The 19,166-nt window shown below is 46.4% G+C and overlaps 1 protein-coding gene across 2 annotated transcripts in view; it reads left to right on the top strand.

Moving 5' to 3' along the window:
• Positions 1-15,328, top strand: part of NOL12 (nucleolar protein 12) — a 29,473-nt gene extending 14,145 nt beyond the window's left edge. The window contains exons 6-7 of one of the 2 annotated variants that reach the window (XM_069736988.1): positions 10,172-10,257; positions 14,736-15,328. In XM_069736988.1, coding sequence (XP_069593089.1) covers positions 10,172-10,257; positions 14,736-14,901 — 252 coding nt within the window. In that variant the 3' untranslated portion in view covers positions 14,902-15,328. The remainder of the gene's footprint in view (positions 1-10,171; positions 10,258-14,735) is intronic. The other variant, XM_069736987.1, reaches the window with a different exon arrangement.
• The last annotated feature ends 3,838 nt before the right edge of the window (positions 15,329-19,166 follow it).

Below are 19,166 nucleotides of genomic sequence, written 5' to 3'. Positions count from 1 at the left end.
GATTGATTTAAGCAGTTTTTGAGAGTGAATCAAAAGTGGGATTATTGCAGAACCAGGCATTTTTCTATAATAAAATACATTTACAAGTTTCTTGTCTTTGTACTATTGATTTATAAAAATAAATTAAAGTGCATGTCCTGTTTTAAAGGGGATTTCTCCTGTCACCTTCCACGACAGCAGTATTGGAGGACTTCTCCCCGCCCTAATAGGGGACAGGAAACAGAGAGGTTAAATACCCTCCCCTTCCTGCAACCACCAGTGTTTTTCCTGTCACCTATGGGGCATGAAGAGGTTCTCAGATAGTGCTGCCGTGGCCGGCAATCGGAGCACTGTTACCTTAATAACCGGGCAGTTGAGGTCGGGGGCACCGCTCTCCTCCGGTGACTGCTCCCATCTCCGCATACTCTGCGCGACTTGGGACCCTCTATCCCGCCCTTCCTGCGCCTCCTCGTGGGGCAAAGCAGGGCGGTGAAGCTCTCCGGGGTCCTCCTGTAGCTCCCCGGCTCTTTCTCCTCCCTCCTCGCTGGCGGCCGCGCGACGCGTACTGGAAGTGACGCGTCCAAACTTCCGGTTTGGCCTCCATGCTCCGGAGCCTGCGTGTGCTCCGGCCGGCATTCCAAGCCTGCAGCAGCCATGACAGGCGGTTGATTGCATCACCCCCTACGGACCCTGGGAGGAGGAGGAGCACGAAATTGGCTGGCGACCTCGATGTGCATATATTCGTGGTCGGGGGAAGCCTCCAGGTAAGGCCTCTGTCTGTGTCCCTTCTGACTGGTGACTGACTGACCCTATGGACGACGACAAACCCCTGCACTCTGCTTCTGCAGAGCCCAGCGATCACCCTCCTACTGTAAGTAAAGGATGAGGTCCCTTGCTAACCAGTTTTTGTTATTAAGTGACTTAGTCCGCCTTTTTCTCTCTTTCTAGTGAGACAGGGTCCCTGCCCCTAAGAAAGATAAGATGCCCAGCCACAAGTGTGCGACGAAGCTTCCCTCAGCTTATAAGAAAAAGCTCTGCCAACCATGCACGGATGAAGTGCTGCGTAGTGAACAGCCCTCCCTCCTGGACAGCATCAGAACCCTCATTAAACAGGAGGCCCAATCCTCTATCTCTGGCCTGTCTCAGGCCCCGAAACCTCAGCCTCCTCCTCCTAAGAAAAGGAAGATGGCTCCTACTGTATCTGACTCGGGCGAGATCCATACCTCGGGTTCAGAGGACATTTGGGAGAATGAGGGTTCTACTTCCAACCCCAAAACTGACAATAAAAAATTTCTCTTCCGAAGATATGGAAGAGCTAATTTCCATGGTGAGGGGCACCATGGGGGTGGAAGAGGAGGTAGCGAGTCATTCCGTTCAGGATGACCTATTTGGAGGGTTAAAGCCTAGGACCCCGAAAGGGTTCCCTATACACGAGAATATTGAAAACCTTGTCCTTCATGAGTGGGGCCTACCTGAGAAAGGTTTGAGTGTCCCATCAGAATTGAATTATCGTTTCCCTCTGGAGGGGGACTGTTCTTTATGGGAAATGCCTAAGGTAGATCTACAAGTGTCCAGGGTAACCAAAAAAACGGCTCTACCCTTTGAGGATTTCTCGCAGCTCAAAGATCCTATGGATCGAAAAATTGAGAGCTTACTAAGGAAATCCTGGGACACATCTACTAATCTGCTAAAGACAAATGTGGCCTCCACATGTGTTGCCAGATCCCTATTTCTCTGGTTACGTACCCTAGAAAATCACCTTTCTCAGGGGACATCTAGGGAGGAAATTCTAAATTCCCTACCGTTACTTCAGAAGGCAACCGGATTCCTGGCGGATGCTTCCGCTGAGTCTGTACGGGTAGCCGCTAGGTCTGCAGTTCTCTCCAACTCCGCTAGGAGAGCTCTATGGCTTAAATCCTGGGGAGGTGACTTAACTTCAAAGTCCAAATTGTGTGGTATTCCTTTTCAAGGACATTATCTGTTCAGGCCAGCCCTCGATGACATCCTAGACAAGGCTACTGATAAAAAGAAAGCTCTTACGGAGCAAAAAAGCTCGAGGAAACACTTTTTTCGTTCCACCCTCCCGTGAGCAGGTCCCCCAGAGGGACTACAGGGGTAAAGGTAAATCGGGTCGGTGGAGTTACCCCAAAGGGGGTAAAGCTAGGGACATCCTTGTTCCCCAACCCCAGCAGACCCCTGAGAATCAGTGACTGCTCTCCGGTCAGGGGCCGACTCTCAGGGTTTCTTTCCCAATGGCAGGCCATCACCACAAATCAGTGGGTCCTGCGTACCATTCGGGAAGGCTTAAGGTTAGAATTCAAGAGTCCTCCTCACCGTCTAACAATTACCTCCCTACAGTCTCCACACCTTTGGGGATCCCTCAATGCAGATATTCTCGATCTGCTTCAAGCAGGGGTTATCTCCCAGGTACCTCCTCAGGAAATAGGAGAAGGCCAATATTCTCACCTATTTTTGGTGAAAAAACCCTCTGGGAAACACCGGGTTATTATAAACCTAAAACCCCTAAATCAAGTAATCAAATACCACAGATTCAAAATGGAATCAATCAAATCAGCAATCCCGCTGATTGGCCAGGACTGTGTAATGGCTACGTTAGATCTGAGGGACGCTTACTATCATGTATCAATACTTCCCGACCACAGGAAGTTCCTCAGATTTGCAGTGGCCCAAAAACATCGAGCAAGCCATTATCAGTTCAATGTCCTTCCATTTGGAGTCTCATCAGCTCCACGGGTCTTTACCAAGATCATGTCAGAAGCAGTGTTCTTCATCCGACATCAGGGGATCTGTATCATCCCGTACCTGGACGATTTTCTTATTATCGCTCCATCTATTCCTCGTCTAAATCAAGATGTGACAAAAGTCCTGGATATCCTGAAATCACTGGGATGGATTCCGAACTTGGAGAAGTCGGAACTCCATCCGTCTCCAAGGAAAAAAATTCTCTGAGTTCTTCTGGACTCAAGGGAAAGAATGCCCTTCTTACCCAGGGACCATCAGGACGATCTCGTCCACAGGATCTCCAGGTTCAGGAGCCAGAATTCTCTGACCCTAAGGGACTCTATGTCAATCCTGGGTTTGTTGACATCCTGCATCCAGGCAGTCTCCCGGGCCCAGGCCCACACAAGAGTCCTTCAGACCCACATCCTCATGCATTCAAAAGGACGCCAGAATGCTTTAACCAGGAGGATTCCCCTCCCCAATCACGTGAAATCCTCCCTCTCATGATGGCTGAACTCCCAGAACCTTCAAAGACGAGTCAGCTGGGATCAAATGCCTCTGAAGGAGCTCACAGCAGATGCGAGCCAGAGAGGTTGGGGCGCCATAATAGAAGGTTCCCACTTCCAGGGGTTGTGGCCCCAAGCATCAGGTCCAGATCCTCGAATCTGAGAGAATTGAAAGTGGTGGAGGAGGTACTAAAAGCTGCATCATCCTCATCCAGGGTCACCATGTACGGATAATGTCCGACAACACAACAACGGTGGCCTACCTCCGACACCAGGGAGGCACGAAATACACCAGCCTAAAATCAACCACTGCAAGGATTTTTTCCTGGGGAGAAAGACAGCTGTCCATCTCGGCAGTACACATATAGGGGTCAGACAATGCCCAGGCGGACTTCCTAAGCAGGAGAGATTTCCATCCTGGAGAATGGTCCTTGAACCAAGAGGTGTTCTTATCCCTAGTCCCTCAACCTCTCAGGCGGGGCTCAGGGACTGGACGCCTTCTCCCATCCTTGGAAGTTTGCTCTGGCATACGCCTTCCCACCAATTCCCATGTTGCCAAGAACGTTACAGAAGATCCGGGCGGATCGGGTCACAACAATTCTGGTAGCACCGATGTGGCCAGGAAGAAGCTGGTACGGCGCACTAACAGACATGTCTCTGGAAGGCCCGATACTTCTACCTCAGATAGTAGACCTTCTTCAGCAGGGACACTGCTACACCCAGACCTACACAGGCTGAAACTAGCAGCCTGGTTACTGAGGCCGAGATTCTGAGAGCTAGAGGTCTCTCAGATAACGTCATTCAAACCCTACAAAAAAGTAGGAAACCTATAACTAACGCCATCTATGGCAAGGTTTGAAAAAAATTTTCATCCTTGTGTGCCCCAAACAAACCTGATCCATTCCATCCCAACATTGCTCAATTATTAGAATTTCTCCAAAAGGGACTGGAGTTAGGGCTCTCACCTAGCACCTTAAAGGGAACCTGTCACCCCGTTTTTTCAGATTGAGATAAAAATACTGTTAAATAGGGCCTGCGCTGTGCGTTACAATAGTGTATGTAGTGTACCCTGATTCCCCACCTATGCTGCGAAATACATTACCAAATTCGCCGTTTTCACCTGTCAATCAGGCTGGTCAGGTCAGGTGGGCGTGGTGACATCGCTGTTTCTTCCCCAGCTTTCCGTTGGTGGCGTAGTGGTGTGCGCATGTCCAAGTGCCGAATCCACTGCGCGCAGGTGAAGAAAAAGCACGCGATCTGCGCTATTACCCTTGTCATCGGTGGGGGCGGCCATCTTCCTGAGGCTGCGCGTGCGCAGATGGAGTGCTCTGCTGCACGGGGCTTCAGGAAAATGGCTGCGGGATGCCGTGCGTGCGCAGATGGAGATCGCGGCGGCCATTTTCCTGAAGCAGAAATGCAAACTCGGCTTTGGGAAAATGGCCGCCGCGATCTCATCTGCGCACGTGCGGCATCCCGCGGCCATTTTCCTAAAGCCCTGTGCAGCAGAGCACTCCATCTGCGCACGCGCGGCCTCAGGAAGATGGCCGCCCCCACCGATGACAAGGGTAATAGCGCAGATCGCGTGCTTTTTCTTCACCTGCGCGCAGTGGATTCGGCACTTGGACATGCGCACACCACTACGCCACCAACGGAAAGCTGGGGAAGAAACAGCGATGTCACCACGCCCACCTGACCTGACCAGCCTGATTGACAGGCGAAAACCGCGACTTTGGTAATGTATTTCGCAGCATAGGTGGGGAATCGGGGTACACTACATACACTATTGTAACGCACAGCGCAGGCCCTATTTAACAGTATTTTTATCTCAATCTGAAAAAATGGGGTGACAGGTTCCCTTTAAAAGTTCAGGTGTCGGCACTAGGTTCCTTTTTTGATCAGGATTTAGCAGGCCATCGTTGGGTTAAACGTTTCATGACATCTGCGGCTAGGATTCGTCCTAGGCTCTAGGTCCAGACCCCTCCTTGGGATTTGAACCTTGTACTGATCAGGGACCCCTTTGAGCCATTATCAGCCATCAGCTTAAAAATCCTGACCTTCAAGACTGTCTTCCTAGTTGCAATCACTACCGCTAGGCGTATAGGAGAGTTACAGGCTTTATCAGTACAGGAGCCATACCTAACCATAACCATGGATAGCATAACCCTTAAGCTAGACCCTGCCTTTATGCCTAAGGTGGTCTCAGACTTCCACAGAAGTCAAGACATTGTCTTACCCTCATTCTGTCCAAACCCCTCTAATCTGAAGGAAGAAAACTTTCACACCCTGGATGTCCGCAGGGTGGTCCTCTTCTACCTCCAACAAACGGAGGGTTGGAGGATAGACCAAAACCTTTTCGTCCAGTGGTCAGGACGGAATAAAAGCAAGAAAGCGGCTAAAAGTACGATCGCAAACTGGATCAAACAGGCCATTTGTCTTGCATACTCATCCCGGAAGCTTGCACCCCCGACATCGCTGAAAGCCCACTCCACCCGTTCAGTCTCGACGTTCTGGGCAGAGAGAGGGATCGCATCGTCTGAGCAGATATGCAGAGCTGCCACCTGGTCGTCAATCCATACATTCACCCGGCATTACAGGCTAAATTTCAATAGGGACCTATCGTTTGCCAGACGTGTTCTGCAGGCAGTTGTCCCTCCCTACAGAAATTAGCTGTTGGTATCACTCCGATACTGCTGTCGTGGCAGGTGACTGGAGAAAATAGAATTAGACTTACCGGTAATTCGGTTTCTAGGAACCTTCCACGACAGCACTAATTTCCCTCCATATCTGATATTCTTATTGGATGATTCCTGCACTTAAGTGGTAACTATACATGCTACTGTGTCCAGAAAAAACACTGGTGGTTGCAGTAAGGTGAGGGTTTTTAACCTCTGTTTCCTGTCCCCTATTAGGGCCGGGAGACATCCTCCAATACTGCTGTCGTGGAAGGTTCCTAGAAACCGAATTACCGGTAAGTCTAATTCTATTTTCTAAATCGATTCATTGGGGGCAGAAGAGACCATGGGTGTATGCTGCTACAAGTGCAAAAAAGTTATCTCTTCCTCAGCAGGGTGCACCCACTGACTGGCTAGAAGTTACTCAGTTTTAGGTTAGTGTCAGTAGGAGGCAGACACTGGCTCTGCTGCCAGACCTATTTCTTCCTTACGGCCTTGTTGTTTGTAGCTAATCTTTTTCCTTTGCTTTTCATGCTCAGCTTGTGACTACGGGCAGCTTGGTGTAACAGCTCTCCCTGATTTCCCACCTAGAGACTGAGAGAACGGTGTCGTCCTCCACATCGTACCCTCTCGTCTCTACGCGGCAGGACCATACCCCCTAACACATCAAGTGTCTCGGGGTGGTCAGAGAATGATCCTTGCCATTTAACACCAGCCCAGTTGTCTGCCATAGCGTTGCCCACCCCGAACTACTTCTCCTTACCACGGATCCGTTTGGGTTAGGGGGCTCCCAGGCTCATTCTAGGACTCGCCAGATTCTCCAGGTCCCTCGCTCATTTCGGGCCCAGAACTTTTACAGTCCTTGGTTACATTCTCATCCCCACGCTCTTCGCAGGCTGTGATTTTTAATCTAGGCTCTGACTTCCCCGAGGCCTACTTTGCCTGACTACCCCCGTCTCCTTGGGCCTGTGCTCGGACTTTAACTGCCCTCTTTTCGGCAACCCGCCCGGCAGTCAATCTATCTCCTTGACTGACCAGGTCTTGCCGCCTCGTCACTTCACACCTCCCTGGGCCTCACACCTTTTTCCTCCCGTCAGCTCCGTCATTTTCTGCTGCTGACCAGCAATCAATTCCAGCAACGTTATGGCTATTCACTGAATCCTTTGGCTTAAGGCTTGAAATGCAAACACTGCTTCCAAAACATCCCTCACCAGTCTCCCCTTTCAGGATCTTCTCCTGTTTGAATCCAGACTGGATCAGATCATCCCTTATGCTACCGGAGGGAAGAGTACCTCTCTTCCCTAACAAAGACCCAAGCGTCCCCTCACCAAAAAACGCACTCTGCATTTTAACATCTTTTGTCAATTTTCAACCTGTTGAATGTCTAATTGCAGGGACTGCTCCCATACACCACAGGTGAAGAGGAGACCCTCCTTCAAGCCGGCTCTTTTATGACGACCACGAAGCTCTCCTTAGCAAGCCCTCTCAAGCCAGGTCAAACAGATTTTCTTCCGCATGACTGGTCGCTCCCTCCTGGGAAACCTCTTCTGACCTTACCCCCCCCCCCCCCCCCGCCTCCCATTCCCCCCCGGGGTGTGTGACCGTCTCCTTCTATTCAGGGACACGTGCCTCTCTGTGGTCACCGATGCCTCTATCAGATAGGATGACTCCACAGGTTACGGAATAGAGTTTTCATCTTCTCCGTTATCGTCTTTTTTTTCAAATCCCTGTCCCCATATGATCCCTTGCTGGTTCCAGGATACTTTCAAGCAATCGCCTTTCTACCTCAATCTGGCATCATCTTTCCAGTTCCTTCTCGGGAGCGTTTTTCAGGTTTTTACTAAACTCTTTATGGTCCCAAAAAATGATTATTCTATACGCCCCTTCCTGCCTGGACCTTAAGCTCTTAAACAAGCGAGTGCAGAGTTCCTCTGTTCTTTGGACATTTTAAGATGTTTACCTTCATATAGCCAATCTGCAAATCTGATCAGAGGTTCCTTTGCTTCACCATCCAGGATTCTCACTTTCAATTTACTAAATCAGCAGTCCACATTCCCAGAGTGGACAACTGGACATCCGATTTCCAAAGTCGCCAGCGTCTCTCTTCAGGTGAGTGGTCCCCGAACCCATTGGTTTTTCAGGCAAATCTGCTTAAGGTGGGGCACACCCAACGTCGACCTGATGGCATCCAGGATGAACAGCAAAGTTACTCGCCTTGTCTCCAGGTCTCGCTATCGCCTCCAACGCGCTGGTCATCCTTTGGTCACAGTTCCGCCTGCCACATCTTTTTTTCTTCTCTGCCGGTGATTCCCAGACCCATCAAGAAAATCAAGATAGAGGGAATACCGGTCATTCCTGTGGTTGATCTCATCGCAGACGTCCCATGGAGACTCCCGGATTGTCCAGACCTCCTTTCCCAGGATCCTCTCTTCCTCCAGAATTCCCTGCCTACAGCAGCCATGAAGTTAAATTGATAGACTCCATCCTGAAGCATGCAGGTTTCTCCAACCAGGTCTTCCAGACTGTGATCAAAGTGAGGAAATCTTGTTTTCTCCTGCATCTACCAAGGGCAATTGGAAGGCCTTTTTCGCTGGTACGAAACCAAGCACTCTGCTCCCATGTCCTTTTCTCTTCTGACCTTTCTTCAGCCAGGTCTCACATCTGGCATCTCTCAACCCCATCAAGGGCCAGGTCTCCACCCTGTCAATCCTGTTCCAGAAAAACCCAGCTTTCTTCTTGCCGTCAGGTCAGAACCTTCTTACAGGTTGTTGCCCATTCTGCTCCTCACTTGGATCCCTGATCCTAAACGGTCTTCAGGGTAACTCCTTTGAGCCCATTCAGGACTTTTCTCTCCCCTGCTTTCCAGGGGATGCCATCACCTCCGTCAAGCACATATTGGAGCCGGCAGCTCTTTTGTGCCGCTCACCCTTGTCCTTCGTCCAGTCCCGCCTTTTCTCCCGCAGTTAGTTTCCCTCTTCCACCTTAACGAGAACATAGTCCTTCCTTTTGTCCATCTACAACTCATCTTCGGGAACAATCCCTCCACAAGTTGCACTGTGTCAGGGCTCTGTGTCTCTATCTCTGCAGAACAGCATTTTTCAGGTGTTCCGACTCTTTATTCATGATTCCAAAGGGTCACGGCAGAGGTCTTCCAGCCTCCAAGGTCACAATCCCCCGCTTTATCTGCTCTGCCATCCTGGAAGTGTATCGCCCACAAGTTAGATTGCCCCACCTTGGGGTCAAAACTCACTGCACGTGTGCAGTTATGGCCTCCTGTGGGGTTTTCCATCGGGCCTCTGTGTCACAGCTCTGTAAGGCTGCTTCTTGTTTTGATGCAATTATTACCTGTGCAATACTAAGGAAATCCTGAAAACATGACCTGTTGGTGGCTCTTGAGGACCGGAGTTGGGGAACACTGTCTTAGTGGGTCATGCAGTCATGATTAAGGGAGCTTAGTCTCCAGAAACGCGTTGAGATTCTTACCCATATGGTTCGTGCTGAAGTCTGTATCCTCTATGCTTAAAGTTTGTGAATAAAGAAAACTCTTTTTTACGGATTCAGTGAAGCTGGACATTCTCTTCTTGTTTTGGACTTTATACGCCTGGACACAGCGAGTCCGTGCTCCTGAAGTTTGGTTTATGCATCACGGGTGAGCTGGCTTGTATTTCTTCTTTCCAAATAATTGCATCACCTGGACAGGCAAGCATTCAATCACCTGTGGAATACTAAGGAAATCCTGAAAACATGACCTGTTGGTGGCTTTTGAGGACCGGAGTTGGGGAACACTGCACTAAGAGCTGCTAAGATCACTGATTGGCTGCAGAGCTGTCAACATGACATCAGCGCTGCAGACAAAAACACTTTCCAGGAATAGTGTTGGAGACTACATGCTGGACCTGGACAGATCTAATGTGACTCTTCTCACAAGGAAACACGCACACGTGCAGATCTTGAACGATCACCTGTACATATATTCTGATGTGAATTACACATAGATTTGATACAGATTTTGAGAAGGTTTTAAAGCAAATTTCATCCTTTTTTCTCTATGTATTACAAAGACTTAAATTTGCAGTAAAAATCCATGTAATAAATTCACACACTGGAGACTTACAATCCGAACCTCAGGTCAATTTTCACTACAGATTTTTTAAGATTTGGGAAAATGTCATCCACTTTGCTGTAATATGTTACCATTTTTAGGAAGAGAAAAATTGTGTTGTCTATTTGTAAATAAAACAGCCTTTTGATGTGTGTGTATCTTTCCTACAGGCAGAAGATGAGGAAAAGAATGAAGAGGGACAGTCCAAATCCACATCTGTACCCAAAAAAGCTAAAGAACCACTGCTTTCAAAGCGGTAAGTGCTTGTCAGAGATGTAGATGCGTCCAGTCCATGTGTTCATCTAGATTGGTCACTTGAGAACAACTAAGCAATGATGGAAAATGTGAGGATACATAGAATAGTTCTAGGAATCCTTGATGTATGCAATGTAGCCGGAGCAGGCCGGGTCCACAGCTGTCAGCCAACATAAGAAGGCAGAAGTGGTTATTGCCGCCTCTGTCTTCTCATTTGTCATAGTGTTCAGTGAACGTTAAGCAGTGAATACACATATTAGCAATGACTGCTTTATTGGACTCGGGTCATGTGCCTGTGACTTTTGTCACTATAGGCAGATGTTTTTACTTTAACTGGGGCTCATATGAATGCCCCAGTTACAGTAATGAAATTAGTTATTGTACAATATACGTCTGCATCTGTCAAAAAACTCTCATCTTCTCCGAAAGAGGCCGTACACATTAGGTATTATTACACCATAGTGACCTGAAGATTTAAAGCACCAAACACGAGGTTTTCTTTGTATTTTTTATTGCACCCCTGGAGTGGCGTTTTGATGTAATTCCCCTGTCTCCTCTTCTGCCGCCGTCTTCATCCTTTTGCAGCGTCGCTCCCGTTGGTCTCCGGTGAAAAGTTACCTGCCAGCAGCTCCAGTGTGTAGTGATGAGTGAGTGTACTCGTTGCTCTGGTGGTCTCCCAAGTATTTGTCACTGCTCGGAGATTTAGTTTTCCTTGCCTCAGCTGCATGATTTGCGGCTACTAGACAGCCTGATTACATGTGGGGATTCCCTCGCAACCAGGCAACCCCCACATGTACTCAGCCTGTCTAGTAGCTGTAAATCATGCAGCTGTGCCAACAAAAACGAAATCTACGAGCAGTCACAAATACTCGGAGACCACCTGAGCGTGCTCGGGAAAACCCAAGCAACGAGTACACTCGCTCATCACTACCAGTGTTTCATAGAGGGCACCGGGGTCACTTCTTAATCTCTGTGACGGCCTCGTTCCGGCTCTCATAGACTTGCATTTAGCTCTTGTGATGTAACTTCTGACTTCTGGCCAGTCAGAAGCTGTGGGCACAAGATGGTGCCGCAGGATAGGAGAGGCGTCCGGTTGAAGGTGAAGCCGCTGGAAGGTGCGTATAACAATGAGGGAAAGGGGCTTACATTTAAAGCGCCACTCCAGCACTGAAAAATAAAAACCACGCTGGAGTGGTGCTTTAATTCAACAGGTAATTCAGTGTGAAATATGAACAGTATATATAAAAAAAAAATCTCCCACATAAAACCTCAACCGTGTCTTATTCAGCCGCGCTGCTGAAAAACTACACCTTATGGCCGATGAAGCAAAAATGCAATAAAATGATTTGGTCATCTATATCTATAAAGACACTGATAAAACTCTCTGGACAGAAATGTTACCATATTATGCCAATACAACTTCTAAACAACATTTAATATTTTATTTCTGCCTTTGCAAGTATTCTAAGAGTTAGAGACCCAGGGTGAAGTGGGCCCTGGTGGGGGATTAGCCATGGTGAAAAACCACCAAATATCAGCCTAGGCACCGACGGACTGCGAACATCAGTGCATTACTTACATTATAGGAAAGGGTCTCATTGTGGAGGGAAGAAACCCAACAACTATACCACATAATGCGCAGAAAGACGCCATTTTGTCCTCAGCCTTATGGAGAGGTTTAATGTATATACATGGAAATACTGTGTGGCTCGGAGCAGGTGTGCACGTAGCCTGACTATCGCCGTTGTCAGACGCTTGGTTTTAGTGTATTTCGTTACTGATTGGGCTGCTGTTATTCCAGTTTTAAGCTATTTTCTGTATTGAGGGATCAGTGACTCAGAAGACATCTGTCCACCTATGCTCTCCCCATGCTCGTGTATTGGGTAATTACTTCTATAGTAAATCCCTAATTATTACTATCACTAAGATTACTAAGGGGCTGTAGCATAATAGAAAAACTACAAGGAATAAACAATTCCAAACGACTATCATTTACCCTTCGGTGGGAAGAGGCATTTGTTTTTGCCCCCGTACAGGTGGAATACCCGCAGCTGGACATGGGTACCTGTATCTCTCACAAGGAGTTTGGGAATAAGTGTTTGGTGGTAGATGTGTGTTAGGGAATCGCTGCAGATCGGGGATCCATGCTCCTAGTGTCAGTGCAGAGGAGTCGTGATCAGGGTACACTACTGCCCTCTGTAGGCCGGGAATAGTAATGGTGTATTGGTGTGAATTCTGCACTATGGGAACTTGGCGTTACCCGAGATGCATAGAGGATTGTCAGAGACGCTGCATGAGTGAATAAAAGAAATCTACAAACCAAGGTTGCTAAAGACCTGGCAGTAGTGTTACAGCAAAGAGAAAAAAAAAACATCAACCGTAAACTGGTGGTAATATGTACTGTTTCTGTTTTTAATCATCTGTAAAATATATCAGTTGTAGTATCTAGTCTTACTCTTATCCCCTGACTGCAAGACCATAGCCAGGAGCAGGTGAATGGAGCGGCTGGTTGTGCATGCGCCCTACCATTCCATTCATTGTCTATGTAGTGATGGTGATGGCTGTGGGCAGCACTTGTGAACCTTCATCAGTGCCGTGCAGCGGGGCTCATGTGTGACCAGTCACTCCAAATAGAACCAAGGACATTTGTCTATTCACCTGGGGATCACAACAATCTAACCAGGGCTGTGGAGTTGCAGTTGCTGTCCATTTTGATAGAGTTGGAGTCAGCAAAAAATAAACCAACTCTTAACTCCTAAAATATTTTCATAATAATTTTGGAAAGTTATGAAATGTTCTGTTAATGATCTAAGGATCTCGGATTTTAGTTGAGATGAGTCTGTGCTGCACTTTATATACATGCTCCGTATTGACCAGTGCTGTGGGGTCGTAGTGGAGATGAATCTGTGCTGTACTTTATGTACATGATCAGTAGTGACCAGTGCTGTGGAGTCGTAGTGGAGATGAATCTGTGCTGCACTTTATGTACATGTTCAGTAGTGACCAGTGTTGTGAGGTCGTAGTGGAGATGAATCTGTGCTGCACTTTATGTACATGCTCAGTAGTGACCAGTGCTGTGGAGTCGTAGTCTAGATGAATCTGTACTGCATTTTATGTACATGCTCAGTAGTGACCAGTGCTGTGGGGTCGTAGTGGAGATGAATCTGTGCTGCACATTATGTACATGCTGCACATTATGTAGAGCAGCTTAGTATACATTTTTTGCAAAAAACGTATCAACCAAATACCCTGTTTTTTACATCTTTTACTAGCACTTGCGGATTACTGCAACATTTTTTCAAACTGAGTGTTTTTGGTTTTACTATTCTCTTTTGTGTCTTCAAGTTTATTGGTGGTGTGTGAACATGATCATACAGACTTGTTCACTGTGCAAGTAGCCCATGTGTTCCTGTTTCCATAATTGTTCTCTTGTGTCTACAAGACTGGGGAGTTCCACCACTCCTCTTGGGCTATCTGCACAAAAGCTGTTCTACCCTGTATGCACACATGGATTTTTCCTCTCTGAACCCTGTTCACACAGGTTATATACAGATGATCAGGTTTTTAAATACATCAGATAGGGATTGCATACATTAGTTAGGACTGCTCTGATAAGGGTATACCGTGAAGATTGGTAGAGCAGCTTAGTATACATTTTTTGCAAAAAACGTATCAACCAAATACCCTGTTTTTTACATCTTTTACTAGCACTTGCGGATTACTGCAACATTTTTTCAAACTGAGTGTTTTTGGTTTTACTATTCTCTTTTGTGTCTTCAACATTATGTACATGCTCAGTAGTGACCAGTGCTGTGGGGTCGGGGTGGAGATGGATCTGTGCTGCATTTTATGTACATGCTCAGTAGTGACCAGTGCTGTGGAGTCGGGCTGGAGATGGATCTGTGCTGCATTTTATGTACATGCTCAGTAGTGACCAGTGCTGTGGGGTCATAGTGGAGATGAATCTGTGCTGCACTTTATGTACATGCTCAGTAGTGACCAGTGCTGTGGGGTCGTAGTGGAGATGAATCTGTACTGCATTTTATGTACATGCTCAGTAGTGACCAGTGCTGTGGAGTCGTAGTGGAGATGAATCTGTGCTGCACTTTATGTACATGCTCAGTAGTGACCAGTGCTGTGGGGTCGTAGTGGAGATGAATCTGTACTGCATTTTATGTACATGCTCAGTAGTGACCAGTGCTGTGGGGTCGTAGTGGAGATGAATCTGTGCTGCACTTTATGTACATGCTCAGTAGTGACTAGTGCTGTGGGGTCGTAGTAGAGATGAATCTGTGCTGCACTTTATGCACATGATCCGCAGTGACCGTGCTTTGGAATCAGAGGTTTGGCTTACTGACTCCACAGTCCTGAATTTCAACGGTTATCACCTCTCCACTATGATTGATGATCTATTAAGTGGGAGACTCCATTTTGGTTATGCATCAGACTTTACTAACTAACCCCACTTTGTCTCCATAGGATCTGCAGTCTCACCAAGTCTCTTAATGCTCGCACTCAACGGAAATCCAACAAGCGCCCACAAAAGTTACAGGAGAAGAAGCAAACTGCAGTCAGAACCACGGGACGCACAAGCAAAACTCAGCGCAGAAGGCAGACTGGGAGAACTGGGAGGAATGTGGAGTAGCCTACCTCCGCAGCATCCACCACTGACTGACATTATACCATGGAGACGTGCCTTCATGGAGCCAGTATCACCAATGACAAAGAATCAATGACGGCAACACTGCAACCAGGACATCTCTGCAGTGATAGCAACTTGGAACTGGACCACTGAATACTTGACTTATTGTTAGTTTTTATTATTCTTGTATATTTGTGTGTATATGCACACAGTCACATATATAATATCCAAATAACGGCAGCACTCCTCCAATATGTGAAAACATAAGGTGCCTTTATTAGTACATATCCAATAGCAACGTGTTTTCATATGTATATTGTGTGTATATATGTACACACACACATATAGATCTATACACACACACATTCATATATTATCATTGCTACTATTATATATATATATATATATATATATATATATATATATATATATATATATATATATATATATATATATATATATATATATATATATATATATATGTATATTACATGGTGCATATATAATGTGTGTATGCATATATGTGTGTACATACATACATACATACATACATACATACGCGATAAATGTCCGGCCACACATTATATGAAGATATCAGAAGTATAACAGACACGTAATCAGCCCATGTGTGTAAAATCAAGGTTTCGGCTCCACGGAGCCTTTGTCGAGCTCTGTTGCTTTTGCACACATGGGCTGATTGTGTGTGTTGTACATTTGCTATCTACTTATAGTGTGCGTCCGGCCCTTTTTTGCATTTCTATCATGTTTGCTAGCCTGTAGCCGGCCGGCTGCCACCTATCGTCTATATTTTTTGGACCTTGTGGATAGATAAATCCGCAGCGTACAGTGTAATGGTCGTGCTTGTGTGCTCTGCTGTGCTGATCTAGGATTTCTTTCTCGTCCGTCCTCTGTTTTTGGTTATTCCACCTGTTCTCTGTTCGGTGACCAATGCTGGATGGGGGGAGGTGACCTGTTGTTTAAGAGGCCTCGTGGGAGATGAGACCAAAATGTGTGTAGCAGGAGAGGCGGCTCCAGTGTCAGCATGCAGGTAACTGATCAGGGCAGGGCTGGTTATTAATATTCTATTATTCACCGATTATGTGGCGAGGTCTGCCGGCTTTCCTTGCATTATGTTCCATATCTTAGGACATTTATATATGGAGGGATTGCCTCTGTCACATGCAGTGACGATAATATCACTGGTGTCCCTGGATCATTAAATATCTGCCACCGAAACCATCACCCGGATTATGAACACCGGCACCTCCGCCGCCTTGTCATTACCTTTACTGCCGTTTATGTACAAAGGAAATGATGCAATTTGTACAGTTCTTATAAGAAAGTATTTTCACATTTGTATAATTGGAGGTACACGTTTCTTACATGTAATGGTTTGTTACAGCTCATGTGTGAAGATTATATATTGATTTTTATTTATATATTGGTTTTGGGTTTGTTCTACACAAGTTATTCGTTATTTGGCAGTGGGGCGTTGCGTGTGCGTCAGGTCACCAATATGACTTCATTCATACTTTCGATATTTAGTAACATCATCCTGTGTGATTTACGTGTTGTCGCTGACGCTGCACTCCTACACTCATAACGAGATTGTGATGTGGGACATAAAGGGAACCTGTCGGGAATTTGTTACAGACACTGTACCAATGGCCAGGATAGTAACTAGAGGTGAGCGAATTTTTCAAAATTCGGTTCCGCATTACTATCTTCGGTGAATAATGTTTTTGCAATATTCACTGAACACAGCCAAACGTCATTGGCGTCAATGGGAGTAGAAATGAACAAACGCGTTCAGAACCGATTGCAAACATAAATTCAGCACAAATAGGGTAACAATATGGCACAAATATGGCAAATTCAGATTCAGCAACTGATTCTGAACATATTCGCTCAACTCTAATATTAACCAGTTCCCAACTTAGTGCCACCCCCATGCGATTGATTGCGTTCTGTTCAGCTCCCTCTACGTCACTATTACTAGTACTGGACTGACGCCAATCAATAGAGTCTTTTTGGGTGGTCTAGGCAGAGAATAATGCCAAGAAACAGGACACTTGCTGGAAAAGGCTCGTTCTTCGTGCACTTGTGGCCTTGTTCACTTTAACTGTGTAGTACCAAGTTTTTAAATTCTCCCCTATACATTAGAGTAGATAACTTGCTTATCATGTTGGGGTCTAGCTGGTGGCACCCCCACTGATACTGAAAATGAGGCCCTGTAGATCTGGAGTTTGGGCATAGAGTCCCATTGAGAGTGAATGGAGTGGAGGTGCACACGCTCAACCTCCGCTCCATTCAGTCCCGTTCTTTGGGTCCATTGGGTGTCCCAGTGATCATTACGTTATCCCCTATTCTATGGGGTCACCACTGTGGCGGTATGTTCACAAAACATGACATTTTAATGCTAGTTTTCTGTGGATCCATATGAAAAAACAGCAGTGGAAAATGTGTGCGTCTGAATGTACAACTTTTGGTGCTGGGAGTTTATTCGTAACCAAGAAAGACTGGGATAAAGATTCCTACTGTTCTCACCCAGGTTCGGGTATGTGAACTTGGCGTCATTTAGACCATGGCATACCAGTATTGATTTTGAAGCAGAAGACTCGTAAAGCTGTTTTTTGTGGGGGTTTTTGTTTTTTTCATGAAGCATTTTTTTTGGGGGGGGTGGGGGTTCGTCATCGCAGATGGCTATTTATTTTTTTTTATTTCATATAGAAGATGGTGGCGGCTTCCAAGCAGAAGCCGTGAGAAGAATGGTCAAAGTAAGTTGCCAATGAATGAACATATGCACAGCAAGTCATTTTGACATTGCAGATGTTCGTTCTTTTGAACGCTTTTTTTTTTTTCTTAGTCTTTTTTCCTAAAGCGTTCTAGGCGGAGGAATCCTGAATAAGAAGTTGTGTGCAGATACGATTAGAGAACATTGGCAGTGCCCTGCAGCGGGTGTGAGTGACAGTTGGTTCTTTGGCCTTATTCAGATGTTAGATTTTCGCGTATGACTTCTATGTGTGTCATTCATGGATAGAACTTGTACCCATTCTAGTCTATGGGACTGTTCAAATGGCGTTTTCTTCATGTGCCTCCAGTTGCCCTCACCAAAACACAGAGACTTGTCTGTTATTGATCTGATGAAAATTTTGTGTTCGTTTTTCGTGTACAAAGAATATTACTGATGTCTAAATAATCCATGATAACGCTGAATTCCACAGTTCTGGAATCAAATCTTTCTACTGAAGAACACTAATCCATGTAATAATGTGACTTTGGCCGTGGATGGGGATATATTCTCTTTAAGGGACGTGGCATGACATGGTGTCTAACATTTTACGATGGCTGTTTCCCCCCCTAACTATAATGTGACATTTAAACATCCGTGTCATAGTTTGAGCATGAACCACAGTGCTCACACTATCCACAGGTCTCAGGAGCCCTGTGGCCAGGCTGTGATACAGGGATGCATGAATGCCACCTAAAGGTGAAAATTTCACAATGGATTATCAGATAGACTAGGGGGAAAGTTTGGACCTTACGCCTGATTAGGGCCTGCTGGAAGTTTTTTTTTTTTCATGCTGCCCATAGATGCTGTGCATAGGCACAGCAGTTAGTGTTGGATTATGGTGCTGTCCACTGAGCACATGGACAAAATACGGCGAAAAATACCTCCATAGGAACTCGTCTTATTCTAATCGCTCCCTCTATTCTGCGAAACTGAAGTTTGATGGAATATGCTCATCGGGGTGCGTGGTGCACCCTTGGTGTGGTCAAGAGGCTCAGTGCCCCCATCACAGGCTAGTTTGGCATATCTCACCTTCCTCTGGTCTTTGACAGCTTTCTCTGCTGACTTGGCTCCAGGCAGGTCAGTGCAGTCAATCCCCTGTGAGGTAGACAGGGACAATATGTGGAAAGGTGCAGCGAGCCTGATGGCCACACCAAGGGTGCACCATACTCTTGACTTTTCACCAGTCTGATTGATGATCACTATGCCCCACGTGTCTTTACGTGTGCTATGGGTAATGTCCGTCACGTGTGACCTGGAGGGAACAGTGGAATTGCGTTAATGCTTTTTGCTGTATCTTATAGATGCCACACTAGGAACTGTTCTCCCACATGTGGAGCATGTAACCGCAGCATTTCCTAGAAGTCTCCTTGCCCTATGCTGCATTATATCAGTAATATGGGCAGAATTCCTGCTATGTTTGGTCAGTGCCGCGTATCTGGCTGACTATAGGCAACTACATGTGCCGCGAATGGCA

This window comes from Ranitomeya imitator, chromosome 8 (genome assembly GCF_032444005.1).
Source record: "Ranitomeya imitator isolate aRanImi1 chromosome 8, aRanImi1.pri, whole genome shotgun sequence".
Taxonomy (NCBI): Eukaryota; Metazoa; Chordata; class Amphibia; order Anura; family Dendrobatidae; genus Ranitomeya; species Ranitomeya imitator.
This window is presented reverse-complemented; position numbering and strand designations above follow the sequence as displayed.